The sequence below is a fragment of the Poecilia formosa genome, unplaced genomic scaffold, assembly GCF_000485575.1.
Source record: "Poecilia formosa unplaced genomic scaffold, Poecilia_formosa-5.1.2 Scaffold279, whole genome shotgun sequence".
Classification (NCBI taxonomy): Eukaryota; Metazoa; Chordata; class Actinopteri; order Cyprinodontiformes; family Poeciliidae; genus Poecilia; species Poecilia formosa.
The window spans coordinates 244450-268701 of NW_006800218.1; the positions used below are offsets into that span (position 1 = coordinate 244450).

At 39.7% G+C, this 24252-nt stretch overlaps 1 protein-coding gene across 7 annotated transcripts in view; it reads right to left on the bottom strand.

Annotated features, from left to right (window-relative positions):
- tp63 (tumor protein p63) overlaps window positions 1–24252 on the bottom strand; it is a 40622-nt gene that overhangs the window by 12619 nt on the left and 3751 nt on the right. For 5 of the 7 annotated variants that reach the window (XM_007571358.2, XM_007571357.2, XM_016681378.1 and 2 more), the window contains exons 2-4: window positions 22141–22269; window positions 21886–22015; window positions 7223–7471 (exon numbers count right to left, since the gene is read on the bottom strand). In XM_007571358.2, coding sequence (XP_007571420.1) covers window positions 7223–7471; window positions 21886–22015; window positions 22141–22269 — 508 coding nt within the window. Of the gene's footprint in view, window positions 1–7222; window positions 7472–12509; window positions 12795–21885; window positions 22016–22140; window positions 22270–24252 lie in introns of those variants that run through there. The other 2 variants (XM_007571359.2, XM_007571360.2) reach the window with 2 other exon arrangements.

The following is a 24252-nucleotide window of genomic DNA, read 5'->3' on the forward strand; positions in this document are numbered from 1 at the left end:
CCGCTTCTTTATTTAAATAAATTGAACGTTTTAGAGGACCGTTTCCATCCAAAGAGAGGAACGTCTGCCGGTCGTCAGCAGAACTTATCTTGGCCAACCAATCTTGTGATGACACGCGTCCTGAAGCTAACCTGTACGCTGCCCTGTGGCCGCTCGTAGTCTGAGGATCCAATACACATCACTCTCCTGATCAATTAGATGTGTATTAATTTAGGAGAAAAGGTAAAACTGTTCGTATTGCTTAAAATTATTTCCAAAATCCATTTTTGTAGCTCAACTGTTTAGTGGGTCTGTAAAGTAGCATATTCTATGAAGTTGTTTGGTGTTTTAAAGTTTTTGAAACAGGTCGTTGTTGAAAATAATTTATTTTCAATCAACTTACCTGGTTAAATAAAGGTGATATAAAAATGTTTTAAAATCTGGTTTAAGCAACTAACTGGCAGGGAAACAATTGAAACACTGCAAAAACAAACTCTCACCAAGTATTCTGGTGTAGTTTCTAGTTCAAGTGTCTTAGTTCACTTGAAATAAGACAAAACTAATTCACTAATTCATTTTCTGCAAAATGTAGGAGCTTGTTTTATGTCAATAATTCTTTGTTTTGGTGAAAAAGTGCCAGTTATTCCATGTTACAAGTTAAATAATCTGCCAGTGGAAATAGCCCTTTATTATCAATATTAAGGAATTATTGACTCAAAATAAAATCATATCTTTCTGAAAGGTTATTTGTAAGTTGGTTTTGTCTAATTTCAAGTGCACAAAGATACTTAAACTAGAAACTACATTAAAATACGTGGTGTAGTTTACTTCTCTTTATCTTCTAGTTGTCCAGCTAATATTTTGTGTTTTTGATGTATAAAGTGTAGAAAAAAAACAATAATATTTGTTAAAAAAGTGTTTTTTTTTAAAGGAAGTATATTCCGAGTAAAAAAACAGCGAAACAAAGTCGCGCAACACCAAGCTCAAAGAAAAAAAAAAAAACGACTCTGGTAATTGTAGCTGTAGAAGAATGTGCTTTTCCATGACGATCATGGAGGGATCCCAAAGCTGTCATAAAACCTTTCCAACTCTGCCTTGGAAAAAAAAAAAAAAAAAAAAAAAAAAAATTTCCCCCTACACTTTTTTTCCCCATCTGCAGCTCTCAGGGCTCGTCGCTCTCCGCGCGATGGGCAAGTCGCAACAGGTTCGTTGACACAAACAAGTCTCGGCCCAATTTCGTGAGGCGTGGGACGGGCCCGCAGATGTTCCAGGGGCAAGCTGCGTCTTGCTGCCTTTCGCTGGAACACTCGTCTCTTTGAGCATTCACAGCCTGTCCTCCTCCTCCTCCTGCGGCGCAATGTGAGATGCAGCCATCAAGCTTAACTCTCCTCAAAAAGACAGAGCCCTCTGCGAGAGCACAGGGTTCAGGAAAGAGGCACACGGTATTTACACAAGTATTACCTACAGGCCGTCAATCCATTACTGTAATCCCCCCCTGAGCTCCGCGGCGGCCCACCGATAGCCCGGACCATGGCCACTTTCTGACGGCGGTGGATAATACAGACGGCAAACACCACCAATCTTTCGCCCTGACAATGGTCGCCTCATTTGCTACACTCCATTAATTCACAAAAAAAAGGAGATAAAACTGCGTATTTGTTTGACCTTTAATCTGACCCATTAGGTCAGAGGCCGCCAGCGGGGGGGAAACCATGTGGGAGACATTCTGGGAAGGGTTGACGTGTTGTGTGTATGTATTCATGTGTGTGTGTCACACTCATCCTAGACAGGAAGAGGTTAAGGTGTGGGTTAGGGATTAGGTGTGTCTCCGTAAGAACAGTCATCAAAAAGTACAGTACACAGTCCATTAAGTCCCGTGGAAGATCCCACAGGTCTTCAAAAAAAAAAAAAAAACGAAAAGAAAGAAGAAGAAAAAAGGGGCATTAGTGGATCTGTGCAGCGCCGGTGACATCTTCGGTGGCTCTCTGCCATCCGTCCGTCAGTCCAGCCGTTGAGCTATCGGGCTGAGATTAAGGAGAGCTTTGAAGCAGAGCTCCTGAGATCAGGCGAGGGAGGCTCCTTTAAGACGAGAAGCAACGCTGTAATCGCTCGTCTTTTAGGACGAGGCTGAAAAAAAGGACTCCCTGTGAGGCCAAGGAGGGATAAAAAAAAAAAATCAGCCCAACAAAAAAAATATATAATTATGTGAAGCAGAGCTGTCACGGCTGATGAATGTCATCAGTCCCATTAGGATTAAGATTAGGGTTGAAAGCTGGCAGGTTTATGATAAAAAAAATAAATAAAAAAAAACAAGAAAAACATGACGACATCTCCGCACCTCTGTAGTGTTAAAACAATATCAAATTTAATAACTTCTAAAAATATTTTTTCAACTAAAAAATTAATTAATTTTTCAGAAAAAAAAGCAAAATCCTGGCTGATTAAGTGTGCACACCCCTAAACTAAATGTTTGATTAATCTTTATTTGTTTTAAGCATTCGCTTTTCTTTCCTCATCTTAAATTTATAACACTTGTCCACTCTACTTGCAGAAACTGAGCATGAATTTCACTGCAGGTGATGATAATTTTCTCTCAGATTTAGCTCTGAACTCCAGTTTAAAGCTTTGATTACCTCCTAGGAAGCCCTGAGCTGGTCATTTGAATGCATGTTTTTCTGTTTATAAAAATCTGTATTTATCATCAGCGTTCCCGCAGAGACCTGAAGGGTTGTGAGCAAAACCAGACAGGAATGTGGAACCGTTCATAACTTCTTTCACTCCGGTTCCATCCAGAAGAGAGCAAGAACACTTCTATGGATTATGGTCCATTTAGTCAGTATGAATATGGTTGTATTTTTATTAATGGTTTATTTTTTTCCCCTCTATTGACATTTTTCTGTCTTCTGCTGTGAATTAGTTCTCAATTTACTTGTTTAAATGGAGGTTAAATAAAAAACACAAAGTCCAGAGCATGCTGGTGCCACCACCGTGCTTCACTGTGGGTGTGGTGTTTTTTTGGTGATGCTCAGTGGTTTTGTGCTGCCTTACTGAACTACATTCTGCAACAAGGTTTTGGGACCAACTCCTGACTGATACATTTGTATAAGGATATTGTTGTAAACATTTGCAAAAATGTAAACTGTGACTTTAGCTAAAAGAATGCAAAATATAAACAACTTTGTTGCAAGATGAAGAAAGGCTTCAACAAGGTGTTCTCTGTAAGTATGTACACAGTTACACAACAAAGTTTTTGCAGCTTTCGTTTTTGTGTTTTTGAGTCCATTTTAAGTTACTTTGTATTTGGTACAATCCCAAAGACTCAACCAAACTTGAAGCATGAAATGCTTTAAGAGTACTAATGGTTTTTGTATAAAAAAACCCCCAATAACTTTTAAATGACATTCATATGCAAATCAGTAAGTACTAGGTCAAGGTGTTTGTTGGAGTGTAACAACATTCAGACCGACCCAACCGGTCTTGCATCATCATGTGACTCTGGGACTCCGGCTGTTTCCCCGCGTGAAGTCAGTGATGGGATGTGTAGTAAAGCAGGCTTCTGGGGCGTGCCTCTTGCCAACCACCTCACAGTTCTACTTCAGACAAACACTTTTGTTTTTGGGGCTGTGAAAATGAGAGGGATGAGTGAGGCGGTGTGGGAATTAGGTGACTGCTGCAATCCCACAGTTGGCGTGGCCGGTGAGTAAGGAGAGCACTCCCTGGGGTTTATACGGGAGGCAGAATAGGTTCAAATCGGTGCAGAAGGAGCTGAGGTTTGAAAATCATGGCTGATGATTCAGGACTCCTTATGTAATCATCCACATGTGTCTCAGAAGGTCCGTGATGCAACCGCAGAGGATTTCACATCCTGACTCTCAACGCCGCTGTCCCGTCCCGATACATCGCCCCAAGCCACGATCTTTACAGGCGTCCGCTAGGGAGCATCGGTGCACCAGCCAGTCAGGCTGTCTGAACAGAGTGGCGCGTAAACAAGCAAACAGGTGGAGTGGTGATGCAACAGCTGCCCCTCAGACCTGTCACACACACAACCAGAGCAGGAGCAGCTGGTTGTGTGGCTTCACTGTCACACGGTGACATCTAGCTGCATCGCCGCACCTGGAGCAACGATTCCGCTTGTTTACGACTTTTGTCAACACAGGTGAACTTTGTTCAACTTTAGGGTGAACTGAGGCCGCTATGTCAACAATAATAATTCAATCTTTCTTTAGGTTTTTATTTTTAAACTCTTTAGTCCAGAACATTCGTGCTCACGGTGTCAGTCTGTGAGTTAAAGTAACACTTTATGATCTACCTATGGTGTGTTTTAAGACAATTGGTTCAATAATGTCAGTACTTAGTATCTACCAGCAGGAGGTCACCTGTTATTTTAGTTTAGTCATAATGAGTTGGTTCAGATGTTTTTGTTGGGATCAGAACCACAATGAATGGAAACAAGATGTAATATGAAGTCTTCATAGCACAATATACAATTAAATTAGAATACACATGAGATTTAAGCATTAATATGATTATTTTCATAGCTACACAAAAAAAAATCATTAAAAGAAATAAACTGATTCACATTAGTACATCAGTATAAGCTAGTTTAACGGTCCAATGAGGAAGTAATGAAGATGGACCGACCTGGAGCTTTCCGGACAGATCTGATATTAATATCTATATTGGTCCAGCCATAGAAAATAACATCCTAGATGGTGTATAAGTGATAATACACCCAGTCCATAAGGACAGATCTATTCAGTCTAATTCTATGATTTGTGCTCAGAGTGACGTCATTCTACATTATTTATTTTACAATACATTTAGGATTCCTAATTGCACTTTCTGAACCATTCGAAGGAAGGTTTGTTGCCGTTTATTTTTACATGTTTGATCAAGTTAGTCAACATATTCAGTTTCAGTTTCCTTATTATTTTACATTGGCTGATATGCTCTGAACTACACCCACTGAACAAATTAAAGATGTGTTGTTTCCATTTGAGCAAGCTTGTGAAGCTGTTGGTTTATTTAAAGGTGCTGTACTGGTACAGAGTTATCAAATAAATTTGTAATTCAGTACTTTTATGTCTGTTTTTTTTTCTGTATTTGCCAATACTAAACTTCAGATATCTGTATTGGTGTTGAAGAAAGTATCCTTAATATTTACTTAAGATTAATATCACTATGTTTCTCTCTTAAACAAGAGAGAAACATAAAACAAAAAAAACAAAAAAAACATTTAAAAGGGAGGAAATGTATGATGAAATGTCTATCTGTCACATATCTGTCACATTTTGTTTGTCACATTGACACAACTGCAATGTGAAAAAAAAGGGGCAAAATGTTTGCCTGGTTCAGAAGAATGACAGAAAATGGAAATAACCAGCAGTCAAGAAACATAAGTAAAGGTTTTAATGTGGACAAAATATTTAACACAGATTCTTTAAATAAGAGTTTGAATCTGTGATTCAATTCTAAGATGGTTTAGAAGCCAAAACTCCAGTGAGTCTCATTGATGACTCAGAAGCCACAACAATAGAAAAGGTAGACGCTGAACGGTGAAGCAGATCAAAGACAAAGGACAACATCTAGATACAAACTGGTGCAGAAAAGAACTTAATGTTTCAGAAATTCAGATTTTTTTTAAATGTTTGATACAAGAATAAGGAACAAAAAATGGAAACTTCTCAAGAACACCATAGTCACAGACCTGAGACTCATTCAAGCATAAAAGATCCCCCAAACCCACCAGAGGAGTGTCAACACATGAGAGCAAACTGCAATTTAAACTGTATCTTTAGGGCTTTTTGTTCAGAGTTTGACACAAAACATATTTTCTCTCCTTTCTCTGTAGAGAGAAGTAGTTTAGGACACATTGATTTTCTGGAATCAGTTTTTAGCTGAAAATCTACAAAAAGACGCTTTGGCTCTCAGGTCCTAAATCCTATTTTTTTACAACCACGACTATCATTCAGGTCATTTCAAAAGGCTCCTGCTAAAGAAACGTCTTACTTAAGATATATTGTATATGTAGACAAAACAATGATTCATTCCTTGAGTTAGGTCCCACTGTTCTGTTTGAGTGATAAAGTGAGGAGCAAAAAAAGACAAACAAAAACTTCTGGAAGAGCTCCAAGACTTAAAAAAAGTTACGTCTGCCAACTTGAACTAAAAATAAATAGCATAAAAATTTGGAGAAAAGCTCATTTTCCTTTGAAGTGAATTGATTTTAACCTGAAAGTTTTACTTTTGAGGACAGGGCTGTAAATGTCTTGGGTGGTGACGCTGTCTGTGGTGAGTGATGCTACCCCCTCCCTTCCTGTCAGCGAGTTAACTAGAAGTGCCTGAGGTTCAGACGTGATTTGAAGCCATACATCTAAAGTGACATTCCTTCCTTGCCAAATGTAATTGTGCAATTCAGGACTTTTAACGTACACCTGAGTCTGCCTAGAGCATCAGGAGTCGGATAAGGAGTTCAAACGTAAAAGGAGAGTTCCTTTAACCTCTAACCTGAAAAACTGCTTCATACAATGACAGCTAGAACATTAAAGCTTTGGTTCCCTTTAGCATCTGATACTGAAAGCTAAAGCTACAAAACTGAAGGATGTGTCAAGAAATACAGTTGTTAAAGAAGATTTTAAGAAAGGAAAAGAGTGAAAAAAGCTCAAATGTTAAGAGTTTGGTTACCGCAGTTATCAGTAACTTACCTGGATTTGCCTCAAACTGAACTGATTGTATTTATGGTTTCGGTGTGTGTGAGCTTTATTACCGCTTTTTTGAAATCGTTTTTGGTTACTGTGTTTGAGTTTGGATTTTTAAAATGTCTTCCAGTTCCAGTGTAAAGCGTTTTGTACAAAATTAAACGTTTACTAGTCATTGAGAAGGTGAACTTATGTCATGATCAGTATTGTCACCTTCCTAAAATACCCAAGTCATTTATTGTCAAAAGATGATTTATGCACAAAACCACTTTTGACAAAAATTAACTTTAGGAAGGTGACAATAAATTACTTGAAAATGGTCTCAAAACAACAATATCGTTTATTGCAATAATTACTGGGACGATTTATCGTCCCGCAGAATATGTTATCGATACAGGCCTACTGATGATTATGATGGAAAATTTGTGTCGTTTTCAAACTGTAACTTTATCAAACCTTGGTGATGCAGGCAGAAACCTTCAGAAGAATAGAGCAAGGTCCCACAGTGAAAACAAAAACAAGAGATGGACGGATGGGACTCTTACCGTCCAGGTGGCAGACTTGGCCGTGCTGGACTGCTGGAAGGACACGTCGAAGGTGTGCGGCCCGGCATAGTCTGTGTTGGAGGGGATGGCCGGTGACGGGGACAGGGCGTCGAAGGTGGAGCTGGGCTGGGCGTAGGGTGACGGGGCGGTCACGCTGTTTGGAGCGTGTTCGTTGTTGTAGGGGCTGGTGGAGGTCGAACCATTGTTCTGCTCCATGCTGTTCAGGAGCCCCAGGTTCGTGTACTGCGACTAGAGAGGAAATGAGCAGAATGATGGAGAGGGAGAACAAAACAAAGGAATGTGGTCAGAAACTACAGTGGATGTTTTTTTTTTGTCTTGTTCATTTCACGACTAAAAAGGGAAGAACTGATGACTCAGGGTTTTCCCCCAGTATATTATCAAAGCCTGGTGGGCCACCAGGCCAAGTGTTGTTCATCTGAAATAGCTTTTTCTGTGGCAGTAACAGTGATAGGTTTACAGTTGACTCAGTGAACTGGGGATCCGCACCAATTGGGTCGTCCCTGCTCCTGCCCGCTGGCCTCACATGGCATTATTTCCTGCTCATGGTGCCTGCTCCTGTACCTTTGAATTTTTGTAACCTATTAAATATTTTTGTCACAAAAACACAGTGGACCGACTTAGTGCCCCTACCACCAGGTAGCAGGTTTTAATGGGGAAACCCTGTTGTTCCTCACAACATAAACAGATCTGACACTGAAGTGGAGAGATTTAGAATAAACAGAAAATTGGGGGGGGGAAAAATTACAAATATGGACTTCATTAAACCCTACAAAAATCAATAGAAAGAATATGGTTAGCCTCATTAATCAGAAATTTTTTATTTTTTTTTAAATCTAAATAATCTATTAAATTATCTCCTCTCCATCGGTCGAACTCTCCCGACAGGAGGAATTCAAATGTCAGCCTTCGGACAGGATGGAGAGTACGCCTGGGTCAGAGCCAGGCCATTCGCCCCATTCCTTTCCATTTATAAATGGCACATTCCTGGACGAGGTGCTGTGTCTCGCTCGTCGGAGGGCCATTAATCTCTCGGTGGGGCCTCTCGTTTATTTCAAGCTGACCACAGCTGTCCGCCTCACACCCACCACGTTGCCAGGTGTTAGTGTTGTGCCAGGTGACGAGCAAAACACACAGAGTGAGAGAGAGCGAGAGAGAGAGAGAGAGAGGGGGAGAGAGAGAGGGAGGGAGGACGTGGTTTATACAACGGATAGCCAAGTAGGGGATTTAGAAATCGATGAGCCGTGTTTATTACTCATGGATCCATGCGCTGTGACTCAGGCAGAGACGAAGGAAAGAGTCAGACTGACACACCTGAAAGAGGTCATCTGAGTAAACCTGGATGTGTTTGAGCAACAGAGGCTCGCTGTTTGGATGAGGGTCACTTAGCCTCCACATCACCCCCTCCGGAAACTATGACAACAGAGTTCATGTGAAGCTTTTCTGCAGGACAATTATGGCGGTCATGCAGGTGTTAGGAGACGAGTGTTTAGTGAATGGAGGACAGAAACTCAGACTGAAAGAAAATCTCCTTCTGTTGGAGATCCTCCAGCTTTTTGGAAACACGCACACACACACACACACACACACACACACACACACACACACACACACACACACACACACCGTCTCACAAAGGACTAAACACACATACGCATTAGGAGGGCTTCAACTCAATAGGCTGCAGAGTCCCTGTGATCTGAAAACAGCAGAAAAATATGCGATCGAACGGTTTCGTTTCAAAGCTAGATACGTTATTAGTGAACCAACCCTTTCTGCATAAATGTAATTAAAAAAAGGGTGGTCCCTGATTGGCTGAGTTTCCTGTTTGGGCGGCGTTTTCCCGTATGTGAGAGTGACTGACGATGATATCAGAGCAATCCCTTTGAACTGTGGTGCAACTCCCATCGAGGCGCTCAGGCAGTGAGATGACACAGCCACCCGTAGCACCTGATGCAGGAGGGCCGGCCATGGGGGATGTGACAGGCACCAATTATCAATCCTGAATTATTCTAAAGAAAGATCAGAAGAGGGGGGAATAAACCTGATGCTGGCCTGAGACCAAACAGATAAAAGCTAAAAAACAGAAAGCAGAGTGTCTGGCACAATCCCAAGCAATCCTTGTCATGGCCCAACTGAATATTAGGATCAAAGATGAGAATCGGCAGACAAACCCATAATTGGGTAGTTAGCAGTCTCACCTGAGCTCATCGGGTTTTCATGTTTAATTGGCTGGAAGTGGGAGATTCAAAAGAAAAAGGGCTTGTGCAAGGCACTTTTTTGCCTCTCTTTGCTTCCTTTAATGAGATCTCATTCCACTAAAATACAGTAACTGGTTAATAACCACTTTAGCAGCTCTTAAAAATTCCTCCCGTTTATGGCCGACAGTGTGCTTGGGCCACTGGGATGTTGGGAGTAAATCAGCAGTCCTGACATCCTCACAGGCCTTTAATAAAGCTGCTGAAGGGTTCGGCTGACTGTTTCAGGTCTGTTTCTGTGTCTGTGATGAACGCTGACTGAGGGGAACTGCTTCAGGATGGCAGGAGGGGAAAAAAGAAAGAGCACTGACCTTTACAGCGATTGCCTGTTCGCTGCAATGTTGGAATCTGAATTATGCACAACACATATCAGGAATACCTGGAATACACTTGGCAGCACTAAATTAGACGGTACTGATAGGGCCAACACATTCCCATTTGGTATGGCATACTAACACATTAAATTACCCTCTGCTCCATTCTGCTGTGTATTTATTGATAAGCCAATGACAGATGCTATTAAAGTATCCATGGCTTTTTTGGAAAACCAAGAGATGCACCGACCAGTTTTCCAATGCAACACTTTGATACATACGTATAAGCTGACTGATGTAAACTTTGTTTTACTTCAATGCGTACATGTAAAGCAGAAAACATGTTGACAATAAAGATGTCCTTTGATAGAAATAAATTTTGAACCAAGCAATGAAAAAAAAATCACAGGCTTAACTTCATCCTGCTCTGATGGTTTTTTTCATCAAACATAACATTTGCAAAATTCAATGCTGAATCAAAGTTGTTTTAAATGTGCTTAAGTTGAAAGCTGTTAGTTTTGATGAGTTTAATGAAGACAAAAAATCTAATCGGATTTAAATACACAAGAAAATTTAACGTTACCAAACTAAAATCAGATATGTCGGCTGTGGCTCGTACTGAGCCAGGTTCTGCTGGAGGTTTCTTCCTGTTAAAGGTGAGTTTTTCCTCTCTACTGTCATCGCTACACGCTCTGTATGAATGGTTGGTCTAATAACTCAAGCATTGTGCTAGTCCAGGAGGAGTGAATGCTGCAAGCCTTCACTCCTCCAGGGTGCAACCTGCTGGGTTTCCTTAGATAGTTATTCCAAGTGGTTTAAAAAAGTTTCTAACTGAGAATGATGTACTGTTTGATAGCTAGAATCAGATGGAATGGGTTGAAATGCTGTGAATTGTCATGCATGTTCAGTATGAGCTACATAAATAAACTAAACTGCACTTTAACTGGCCAGAGCTGAATAGGGATTGTTGGTCCATTACATGTCAAAACTCTAATATTTCTTCCCAAACTTCAACAAGTGCTCTTCTTGGTGTATTTATTGGTCCAGCAGTGATTTTACAACAGACTGGTGGCCTGAGAGACAACAGGAGCCAGAGCAGACCTAGCCTGAGGGGGGAATAACTCCCATTCCAGCCTCTCTGGTGACCCTCCATGCTCCCTGGGCCGGGGTCTAAGAGCATCTGGGGGACTGTGATGAGTGACCACAGGGGTGGGAGGCATTAAAGGCTCAACAGGGTGTGGGTGGGGGCTGGGGGTGTTGAGGTGGGGGCCTGTGTGCAGGTCTATCTGCACCTCATACCTGCTGGGGTGGGCAGAGCAGGTGATTGTATCTACATCAACATACCATTAAAGCAATTAGGAGCCTGGACCAAACAGCAACGCCTGGCCAGCCCTATTCTAATGACCGCAGCGGCTCCCTGGAGACTGGAGACGGGGGCAACCCGATACCCCGTGTGCTGCAGGTACTGAGCTGGACACCACTTAAAGAAGCCCCTCTCCCAGCCCCCTTCACCTCCCACCACCACTTTACAACTTAAAAGACAGGGACGTGACACACCTGCTATCTGCAACCTGCAATCTGAGAATCTATCAACCAGTCAACCTCTGCACTGGTCAGAGGATTGGTGACAGAAAATCGACAGTTTTAGACTAAAGCGGTGATGATGGGAGCCTGAACCCGTTTTTTCTGGTTTTATCTTGTTTGGTAGCGAACATAATGATTAATGAGTGATTTTAAACAACACCTTATAATGTCTATAATGTCTAACTTACAGAAAAAGAGCTACATTTATTTTCGCCCCAGATATTTTGGTCTTCTAAAATGTGTTTTTGCACTAACAATTTGCATGACTTATGTTTATTCTATCAGAGGAATAAAAAAGGAAGAGTTTTATTTTCAAACTGCTCCATAAATGTCCATCGTTACACATCGTCACCTTCCTTAAATGGTCCAAAGCATTTTTTGCCATAATTATTTATTTATTTTTTTTTTTAAATGACTTGACCCATTATTTTTAGGAAAGTGAATATTATTCCCATTTAAATGAAAAGTTTTTTTAAAGTTCTAACAGAACTAAATAGTGTAGGAATGCTGACATTTTGTAAAATGTACAAGAAGCCAATAAATAAAACCTCACGATCTTCATGATTGCTCTCATCTACTTCTGCCATGTTTCCATTTTGATAACCACCATCTGCAGACAAATGTCTGCCCATAAAAGCATCCAACGGTACAACAAACAGCTTTTTGCACCATGTAAAATGCCCGCCTAACAACAACCCGACACAAAGCAAATCACGTCCCCTGACTGAGGCCGTGCCCAGCCAGACAGCAGCCATTTCACAAGAGCGAAAGATTCAAACAGGTTTTCAGGTGTTTACATTCCTCTGCTCTGTCTCTTTGCACAAAGATCCACACAAACATACACTGGTATATAAAAATAAAACCTCTGAGGGGGAAAAAGAAAAAAAATCTTAATGGCGAATAATTTTGTTGGCATCGTTTCCAGATTTTAAGTCATTAGTTCATTTGTCATGTTTTGGTTCAGCCACCAAGAACCAAAAATGATTTTTAAGGATTTAATAAGTCAAACTAAAATAAATAAAAAAGAAGAAGGCCTACACTCTTAACGTGTTTTCAACGATGCTGAGGTCCAACATCTGGAGCTGGACCCGCGGGCCGACTGGCTGGCCTTACCTCGTTGTAGGAGTTGGTGGTCGCTGTCTCCAGGTACAACATGTTGGCGCTGAGGTTGAGCAGAGCTGCTGCTGTTTGCTCCACTGGATCCAGGGTTTCACAAATCTCTCCTTCTCTCTCTGAAAGGAGTGGATGTGCACTACGGATGCAAAGTAGACGAGCGGGAGCTTCTTCAGGGATCTATGGGTAGTTGGTTTATAAGTTCTGGAGGAGAGGGGAGGGGTTTGCAGCTACCTGTCCAATACCTGACTCCACACTCCACACCCATCCCCAGAAGAAGAGCCTTCTGAGTCTACCTGGTAGAGCTTCTCCGAGGTAAACGTTGGAAGAGGAGGGAGGGAATTATTTCGATTTTGTAACTTCAGATCCAGCAGAAGCAAAGTCAGCTGCTGCAAATCAACTTCATTTCGGGATTTTTCTTGATGCTTACGCAGATTAAATATGTTTAACTTAAAGTATGTGTATAAAAAATTCCATTAAGGATATTTATTCCTGTGGATGTTAGACATCTATTGTTTAATTTCCCTCTGGGAATTAAATATTGAATTGCATTAAAGCATAGCAACAAAATACGTTTGTATAAGGGGGATAATGAAGAACATGTAAACATGAGAGTGAAACACAGCAGGCTGCAGACTGGAAGAGAGTAAAGCTTGCATATGAATTGTTCTCCTCTCCATCCTGTAATCAGTCGAGGGGTTGGGGGGCTCTTTGGGAAAACAATGTGGCTCCTGCAGATTGTTTGTATCTACCAGAGATGACTGCAGCAGATCTGTTTTGGAAACATGCATTGTTTCTCAGGTCCTGTACTGGTGATGACAGCAGGATTGCAGCTCTCCAGAATCTCTGGCAATCAAACGCTCGTCATTGGGAGGAATTGACTTCTTTCATTTTCATTTTTGTGAGCTTTACAAGAAAAGGAAATATTTGCAGGACATATTTTATGCATTGCCTCGCAAAGGAATTCACGCTCCTTCAACGTTTCTACTTTTGCATCGCTATATAAATATCAGTGGCAGATTAACAAAGATTAGTGCATAACTGAGAAGTGGAAGGAAGAGAATGAAAGCGCTTAGACTCGCTGTCACAACAAATTTTGTTGGATGACAAATTGTGCCAGTAAACTATAATATTGTTGTTCTGAGTCCATTTTTAAGTGATATATTAATAATGGCATAATAATTCAACCATGCCCTCTCAAGGACCAATAAATATTCATTTTATAAAGAACACAACACTGAATCTGGAAGATATTTTAAATATGCAATAAAAAAATGAAACCATCAGTACAATGGATTATGAACTCTTTCTAAATAAAATTTCAAAAATATTAATCAGATTAGAAATTAACAATCTCATTTCAATTTATTGTGCAATTCATTGATTATTGCAGCAGGCTTACATTGGTTAACAATTTTTTGTGAGCAAAAATCTCAAAATTATGACAAGCATTTATACTTACTCTTACAGAGCGACTGTCTTCAGAGGGCAGCAAATTAGTGAATGGAATCAATCTAAGTCCAAATAATAGATAAATATACATGAATAAAGGTTTGTTAGAGAACATTAGTGAGCAAACAGCATCATGAAGACCGAGGAACTCAGCAGACAGTGAAGTTGTGGGGAAGATTAAATTAGTGAAGTTATAAAACGATATTCCATCTCATTCAGTATTGTCCATCCAATCAACCGTATGAAAACAGAAAGAGCGGCACAACTACAAACCTAACTCTGGAGGAGCGACAGACTCTGAGTCTGAATCTGCTGACTGGACAATAATGTTAGTTGCATTTTATCAAAGTGATGAGCCATTTGAACTTTCCATACAAATGCGAGGTGGAAATCTAACAGAGCACCTTGAATATACCATTCCCTCTATGAAGCACGGTGCTGGCCGCGTCATGCTAGGAGTGCATTTCTTTAGCAGGGACAAGGAAGCTGGACAGAATTAATAGGGGAATGGATTAAATTAAATCTTGAAAGAAGAAAACTTGCTAGAAGCTGAAAAAGACTTGAGACTGAGGGTGAAAGGTGAGCATCCAGCAGGATGACTAAATAAAAACATGTAAAAAACAGTTTTCCTTCCACTTCATATGCACAATGCTGTGTTGGACTACTGAATAAAATTTGAACAAAATATATCACAGTTTGTAGTGGAAACATGAAAAATGAAGAAAGAAATCAAAGGGTCTGTTTGTTTTGTCAGCACTGGGTTGACTGGAAACGCAAGGTTAAGACAACTACTCAGAGACATAGAGAAGAAGCTAGATAATTCAGCTAGTCACATCTGCTAACTCTCTAACATTTATATAAATCAGTGGAAGAGAGAGTTGGAGGTGCCTTTTGCTTCATGTTTTGAATCAGATATTCCTTTGGGTGGGGGGGGGAAATTGCTCACTGTTGATAAAGCAATGCAAATGAAAGTTCCTGATAATTAAAAACGTGAGCAGAAGCTTTCAATTTTTTTCAGGATTTAAATGCGACGAATATTTTGGTGTTCAGTTAAACTCTAAAGCCTTTTAAAGAAAAAAAGAAAGATTTTCTTTTATGCTAAAAATGAGATTACAATAAAGAAACAATAAAAATCTGCAGACTGGTATATTCAGCATTAAAAGTTTAAGCTGTAGATTGAGCAGTGGAGTCACACAGCGCCTAGAGAGCAGAGCGGTCAGTGGGACACAAATCACACGCATTGCTGCACAGCCAGCGGGGCAGACGCTCTGGTCATGTGGGCTGAGTGATTTGAAGCTATCTGAAAACCTAAGCAGACCTATGATGTGAATTTAGCGTCTCCTATTAAGCAACCACACCCTGTTCAGAGCCAGAGGCTACAGGCCTGCAGGTCAGCCTGATACAAAAGGGAAAAATCAACACTTGAAAGAGCTCAATCCAGAGGGCCGAGCCGACGCTTTGGAGGGAGACAACTAGCTTAGCTAAACAAACTTCTAATTAAGCTGAAACAACACAGACTTGTAAAATGCAGTTAGAGTACCTGGTGTTTGTTGCAGAAAACAGTGGCTTCATTCATGCTGCCGGACCTTTAGCTGTCTGATTTAATCTGAGGTGCTTTGTTCTGCATAATGTACCACAAGACAAGTCACCATTCAACCATACCTTAAGCTTTGAATTAGATCACATTTATATATATTTATACGTGTAATAAACAGTAAGATATTAAAGGTCAGCGTAAACGGCGCAAAATGAAATGCAACAGTGTGAAAGGATGTATGGTTATATAGGATCTGCAGGGGGATCAGCAAATCCAGGGGCTCAGACAAAAGAGGCTTTTCTAAAGTTTTTTTCCTCTTTAAGAGCCTGTTCCTAAAGTCGGCCAGATTAGTTTAGTATCAGGTGTCAAGCTGCAGTGTCTGGGTAGGCACAGACACCTGACCTAAACACACAGCAAGCTCTCATCCCGACTGACAGACGCAAGCGCTCAATGGAGCATCACCTGGGTGGCGATCCTTCAAATCAGCTCTTCCATTTAAATCTGCTTTAGAGCAGCGGTTTCCCTGTAATCTGTTGGCTAAAAATAAAACACAGTTTGGTTTATTAGAGAGCAAAATCTGCATTTGTTTGACCTCTGTGACAAGGAAGACTGTTAGTGTAAATCCCTTAAAAACTGGACAAATTGACCATAAACCTCACAAATTAGTCTTTGCTGTCTAAAGACTCTACAAAACAAAAAGAAAAAAATAAACAGAAGAAAGAAGGATGGAGTCAAACCAGAGACATTATTCAACTTCCGCTGATGATTGGCAAGTCAAATCCTGAAAAAACACGTAGAAAATGAAGACTTCTCATTGGTCTATGTCGAGATAATGGACTAATAGTGATGAATCAACAACTGAAATAATTGTCAACTAATTTAATAAACGATAAATCATTAACTGGAGTATAGAGACTCAAAAAAAATATAAATAAAACGTTCTTTGTCTGAAAATATATTCTACCCAAAACTTCAAGCGGTAATTTTAGCTTCACTTGGTTCAAATTCTGTAAAAAAATAAATAAATAAATTTTTAAAAAAAAATCTATCCAATTATTAACTGGTTAATCCAAAAACTAGACCAGCCCTACACATGTTGATGTTAGGATTGGTAGCAAACATGCATTCTTGATCATTTTCTACAGATGATCAAGCATTTACTAAAGGAACACTGTTTCTGCATTTTAAACAAAATGTTTATCTTACTATTCAAAAAATATATACTTTTTTATTTGCATCTATTGATGTATTTCTAATGTGTAAAAAAGGCTGGAGTGGAGAAATGAAATATCTGCAGAAAGTGTTTTTATACGATTAATCGTCAGAATAATCAATTAGTAAAATAACTGTTAATTGCAGCCCTAAAAGAGATCAATCAAAAGTATGAACTTTGCTATATTTGTAGTAAATGTTAGGAAAATTGCCTTTGAATCATAAATGTTTTGAACATTTATGCAGAAGGAACACTTGCTGGATACAAATTCATAAAACAATATGTACTTGAGCCTTTAAATATCCTCCGGTTACTTTCTTCACATTTTAAAAAAGTTCATTTTAGAAAATAAGTGACAGGACTGTTCTGTTCTGAGAAGATCTTATGACAAACAGCTGCGCCTTAAAAGCACCTCTTCACACGCCGGAGGCAAACTGGCGGAGCATTAAAACTCTCCATCATGTTCTGTTCCTAATCCAGGTTAAACGTCAAGCTGTGCTCCACGATGCTTTCATAATATCAAAATTAAGGTGGTTGGCCTCGTTTCTATTTTCCCAGGTAAAATGTAGGAAAAAAACTCAAACAGCTAAGGAAGAGTGAATAGAAATGTATCAGTAGCTTTCACCATTAGTTTATACTGCTAGGATAAGAGCTGCGCTTTGTTCAGTTTTATAAATGGCGTAGAAAACGTTCCTGCGCTCCGGCTCAGAGCGAGGGGGGAGGCGGCGCGGCAGAGGTGTGGCCAAACAGCACAAACCCCAACACAAACATGTAATTAGATCTATGGGACGCCGTGTGTCGATTGAGCTACTCCGCGGTGAAGCCGTTTAAACTCTGACCTGTGACAGAAGAGGACCTCATTCTGTCAGCTTAGCCGCTGCATCTTCCACGCACAGCTGATCAGAGCTTTATCTCTTGGTTAAATCAGCTGTTTGGGCCGGGACAGAGCCTCTCTCCAGCCTCTATTCCTGCTACATTCCTCATGTTATTCAATCTTCTCCTCCACCCCCCACCACCACCTTCTCTGTTCCGACCCCCACCTCTACCTGGAGAAGCACTGATAGATGGGAGCGGAGACCTCTGCAGGAGAGGCAGGTGCTGTGGTAAATTCTTGCCCTGAAGCTATAGAAAAGAAAATCCAGAATAAAAAGGAATTTCAGATTAAACACAAACCCTACAACACAAATAGTTTCCCACCCCGGGGTGTTTGAGCGGCATAAGAGTGGAGAGACAGAGATTTAAAAAAAGGGGGCACACCTTTTCATGAGTGGAAGACGAAGCGGGATAAGGTGAGGTCGGGTTTGCCCACCGCAGCTTTTAATCACAGCAGACTTGATAATAACAGCCGTGGCTTGGTGACTGGCAGGCTGCCACGGATGCTCCCTAAGTTGCTGGCGTGCCAATCACTGAGCCACACCCCTCTTTTGGAGTGGAGGAAAGTGGGTGGTGGGGCCATTAATCACCGGTTCAAGAGAGCACACGCCCCCTTGGGGGATGCACAGGGGTAACATCACTCAGCTCCTTAAACAGAAATTTTATTTGCTGTGTTTTTTTTTCCTTCTCCCTCTCTGGCTGGACAACGACATTCCAACACAGGGAGGGGAAAACACACACCATCTCTAAGCAGCAAAACCGACAAGTAAATGTCTCTCATTAAAGGTCAACCGCAGGCGAGATCATGTAGCGCATCCTTTATTAAATAATTATAGGACATCTAAATATGTCCTATAATAACTTATGTTTTCATCAATTTAGTTGAAACTAAACCTGTAAGAATAGTAATATTTCTCTATAAGTGAAAGTGTCTCTATTCGTATGGGATTCATTTTTTCAAGGGATGCACCGATCCACTTCCAATACCGTTAAAGATATCTTTGGTTTAGTATCGGTTGATACCGATCCAATACAGAAAAACAGTGTTGAATTGAATTAAAAAGTTTCTCTCTCAGAAACTGAGACATAAATGTAGTGAATTACGAATTTATTTCCTAACTTTGCACCAGTACAGCACATTTAAATACATCAACAGCTTCACAAGCTTGGCTAAACATGTAAAAACAACTTTAATTTGTTCAGTCAGTGCAATTAGAAGTAAAACAGCCAATGGAAAATAAATAATAAAGAAACTGATTAAAAAAAAAAACCATTGGGTTTGTTCCTTTGTTCAACCTTGCAAAAAAACTGCAACAAACCGTCTTTCAAATGGTTCAGAAAGGGCAAATATGACTTCTAGATATAATGTAAAATACGTAAATAATCACTTACGTTGCTCAGAGCACAAAGCATAGAACTAGACTGAATAGATCAGCCCTTATGGATCGGACAGATTGTCAAGATACCTGATCAAGAATTTGTTTCAATGTTGAGACCAATACAGATATTAATATTGGATTGGTGTATCTCTAGTTTTATGAAGCAACTACATACTACTTATAATAATTCAATAGTAATGTAATGTTGTTGACTGTGTGTTCAAGTATATGACTTTGTATTTTGGGTTTTTTATGATGTAAAGCACTTTGAAAGGCCTTGCTGCTGAAAGTTGCTACACAAATAACATTTGGCTGGTTGATTGATAGAATGATTGTCTGTGTTGTTGATCCTGTGTGAATGCAACATGTAAAAAGCAGACATTGGGGAGTCGTTTATTTATTATTTGCTTATTCTGTGCAAATAGGGACAAAGTCTACTAACTTACTGTGATTTGAAAAGAAAAAAAACTTTTTCACATTTTGTCATATTTTTGGTTATAAAACCAAAAATATCAATGTACTTTGTTGGAATTTGAGCTCAAACTAGCACAAAGTTGTGCAAAGTGAATAGTGTAAATCAGAAGGAAAATTATACAGTTTTCAAAATTCTTTCAAAGTAAGATCTGGAAAAAAGTCCTGGCTGCAAATTGAGGATTGTTGTTCTGATGAGCGCCAGTAATGAGTGTTTTCTGACAGGTTTTCTTCCAGGATCGCTCTGAATTAACGTCACATCAAGTCTGACCAGCTTCAGTGCTCTTGTGGAAGCATCTCTACAGCATGATGCAGCCACCACCATGTTTCACTGTGGAGACTTTGACAACTAAAATGAGATCTAAATGGATTTCATCCTTCAACAACACTATCAGGGTTTCTCTAGGTTTCACCATCTCAAATTTAAGATATTTTTAAGACCATTATGATGGACATTTAAAACCTGCATCTCCACAGAAATGTGGAACTTTGTCCCGCCAACTGGTGATAAATTTCCAATTAACCATGATGGGAGCAAACAAAAAGCTAGCTAGCTAGAAAGGGTAAGTTTGTGTTTGCTAGTCTCAGACTATAATATGGTTGCTTGAAACAACCTAAATCATGTTAATGGAAATTGAATTTATTTTAACTTATCATGCAATTAATTGATTTATTGCTTATTGCGACAGGCCTAGTCGTACCATACTCTTAAATACTTAGTTACTTTTGTTCAAAGCTTGTGATGTTGTTTTATAATCTACCCCGTTTTAAACTTCTCCACAGCGTTATCCCTGACCCGTCTGCTGGTCTTCATGATGCTTTTTGTTCACTTATATTCTCTAACAAATCTCTGAGGACTTCACAGAGCAGCTGCATTTATACTGAGATTAAATCACACACAGGAGGACTCTGTATGCTAATCATGTGACTTGTAAGGGAAATATGCTGCACTTGTTTATTTTTAGAATGTCATAAGCATATCATATAGACCCCTTACTACACAAACACTTGTTAGATTTTTATTTGTTAAAATCTTTGAAATTTTAACAAATTGTGAAATTCACTTTCCTTTTGGTTCTCCTTCACAGTTATCCAGTACATTATGTAGGGTGCTAAACTGCAGTTTGTGTTTGTAACTTAACAAAATGTGAAAAGGTTAAGAGTATAAATACCTTTGCAAGGCACTGTATACATTAAGGCTTCATGTGTGACAAGGACAGACAAAGAAAGAAACAATGAAAATGTAAAATTTAAACAGTTTTTAAATGTATTTCTTTTAAATGAAAAGATATTATGCTTAAAGTGACAAGCGTTAATAAAGCCTAGTTTGATTTTCAGACTGGAGGGGATCATGTGACAATCTAAGTGCCCATCCAACCATGAACGCGGTTTGTGATCTACTGTTCTCAGGAGCCGGGGGGCCACCCAGGTTAAACGCAGCTCAGTCTAGATGAGATAAAATCCTTCCTGACAACATCTCTGACGGTCAGATAAACCGGCTTTCTCACAGCTCAGCTCAGATCCTCATTTACACAACTGGGCCCAAAGAAATTCCACTGCTAACATGAACATTGAAAGCAGAAAGAGCTTTAGCATTGAAAGTTCTAGTGAGGCATACTGAAAGTGATTTCTGATGGTGGGTAAAGAGACAGACGTTACACTGTTTATGTGGCTGATGGCGTCACAGCCTGAAAGCTACAGAATGTTACTTTCATAAAAATATATATATATGTTTTACATACTTGTTATAGTCATTATGTTGTGACAGTATAATTTAAAACAGATAATTTATGATCAAATACACAGCTGCATCAGAAACAACCAATTTGAGTCAGGAGGAGTGTGCTGCGCTGTCAATCACCCTTGTGTACGCCCTCCAACTTGCTCTCTTCTAGGCTACAGCATAGCCTACTACAAATGCTAAAGCTAGTTAGCACAGCCACAAATGACAGTGGATATACAGTTTTCCTGGAACAGTAAGTTATTTCTCCACCATTAGCACATTGAGCAGCACATGCATGAGCTTGATTGACAGTGATACAACCCTGGCTCTGATTGGTGGATTTTGATCAGGAGTGGTGGATTTTCTCAGATGCCAATAGTAGCACTGGAAGGAGGTGGGGGAGATCAAATTTTCACAGATTGTCTGTTTCATACCAAACTGTCACAACATGGTGACAGTTTGAAGATGTAAAAAATATTTTGTAAAAGTTCAAACTGCAGCTTTAAGAGATCCAAAAATAGATTTGAACACTGCTGCTGTTGTTGTATCCTATTGGAAAAATCACCTGATTTGCTGCAGTGCATATTTAAAATTGTAGTAGTTTTTTTTTTTGTTTGTTTTTTTTTTCATTATTGCTGCTTTTCTACATCTCTCAGTCAAATAATCTCAGACAGCAGGTACAGAGTCAAAAATAGCTAAACTCATTCCTGTGAAATCAACATACTCACAGAAACCATGTCGTCTGGCTCATGCATCGTTATGCAGTCCATACTGATCTGAATGGTGTTCCCCGCTGAGCCATCAGTCGGACTCTCGGTGAAGTTGAGCTCAATGGGCTGGACTGAATGGATGGCAGACCTTAGCAAGACAAAAACAAGAACACTGTTCATGGGCATTTATTTTTAAAAGTCACTTTCAGTCACCAATTCCCATGGATAATTCAGATGTTTTCTTGTTGTTGTTTTTTTATAATATTCACTCACTGGTCCAGCATATCAAACAACTGGTTAAACACATCCTGACTGAAGAAGTCAGCCGTCTGTCCCGGCTGGCTCATAGTAGTAAATAATGAGCCTTCTCTCCAGGACAGCAGAGATGACGGGTCCCTGAGTCTGCAAAGAGAGACATCTTTGTCAGTCAGTTATCTTACAACTATCAATTCTGTAAACAGGTTTTGTAAAGCGATTTAATTTGTAGTTTTTATTTATTTATTTTTATTTATTTATTTATTTATTTTTAAAAAGGTGTGCAGTCAGCAAACAGAGTCAGAGTTGATGTGCAGGGTTGAGATGTGGCCACCCAGTCAGGGGGAAGAAAAGAAGGAGGAGTCCTGCTGGCAGCCATTCTTGAAGTCACATCCATTGTGAAGAAGTCAGCCTGCATAATGCTGAATATTTGTACTACACATAATGGTGATTATGCACCATTCAGACAGAGGCACTTTGACCTGCTCCCCTGAAACATTACACCTGCCGCAGAGCCCGGCACCACTATTGTTCCTGCTGGAAGCGGCGCACGCGCTGCAGTCTGAGGCGAGCGGAATTCCCCCCATGGTCTATGCGATAGCGCTGCCACCGCTTCTGGTATGCGTGTGCAGCCGGACGAGCCCGAGAAGTGGGCTGACGGGGGCAGCCGTGATCCGAAGCTGGCACTATTTTAGGTTTTGGAATTCCCCAACGCTGTGTGATGAAGGATATTAATACCTGACTTAAGAAACACAGGCATATCTAATGAAGCAAAAAATTCTAATTATCCGCCAGACACCCACGGGGGACTGTAGAGTTTCAGATGAGGGATTACGTTTCAGCTTGCAATGTCAAAAAAAAGAATAATAATAATAATAATAATAATAATAATAATACTGCGGGTGGGATGTTTTTGTTTTTGTCCTGCTGATGAGTAAGCCCTTCAGTGTCACACTTTTGTAGTTGGAGAACAAGTTTGAAGCTTGAGTTTATTAAGTGCACTGACAATTAGAAACTCCACAGTGCTTTGGGTTTAAGCCTGAAAGGACTTCAAATTGGATTCAGCAGTTCGGTAAACGTCTCCTCAGCTGGTTTTATTTAGCAACCTGAACCACCGCACATGAGTTCTGTCAATAAATACACATATTATTATTGAAAGCTCAATAACAACACCTCACAACACTAATCTGTGGCATCTTTTTTCTGTTTATGAAAATACAAAAGGAAGCAAATTTTGTGTTCTCACAAACCATGTACATAATTAAAACTACAGCAGTAAAGGCTAGTGTGAATGGGATAGTGCTACACTGTTTAAAGATTCACTAAAACAGAGATTTTAATGAGAAAAGGTTTAAATCCATTTGTAAAAGTTCAAAAATGAGAAATTTTGAACAGTATTTTGACACCTGTTAACTAAAATCAAGCTCAGCTGTGAAAACCATGCTTCCACACAAGATTAAATTAGTTCACTTCATTTTAATGCCATGACTAAATTGGCTAATGGTTGTATTGGCTGTGTCATTTCCATGTTTAAATTGTGTATTTATCTTTTTGGACTCACTCTAGTTAGCTTTCCCCCCCCCAATTCAGTTAGTTTTATTAATTTCTGATACCTATTTATTGATTAACTGGGCTTGTAACGGGACCAGAGTAACTAATTTAGTTCCATCTGGTGTTTTTAACACGTCTGAAATAAACATGTTGAGTAATAGATTAATAGAAACTTGGTAATTTGTGACAAATTGCTTCTACTTTTGGATATAGATTTTTACTTTTTTCAATGACCATGAGTTTTATTAATAAGATTTAGTTTTTTGTGAACACTGTTTAATTTACAACTGTCAGCTTTCCAGTACTTTTGACTTAAATGGTCACAATTCTGACTGTAGGAGAGATTCTTATTATGCATTGGAACATGGGAAATGTTTTTGTATTTAGAAGGAAACTAGCCTTAAGACTTTGGCATTTTCCAACAAGTCTTTCATCCCCTTCCACCCATGTCCTTTTAGATACTTTCCACCACATTTATGACACCTGGTGTAAAGTGGTCTGGATTAAAACAAACAAAAAAGAGACATATTTTTGACTGAGCTTTAATTAATACAATAAGGGTTTCTCAATAATACACTG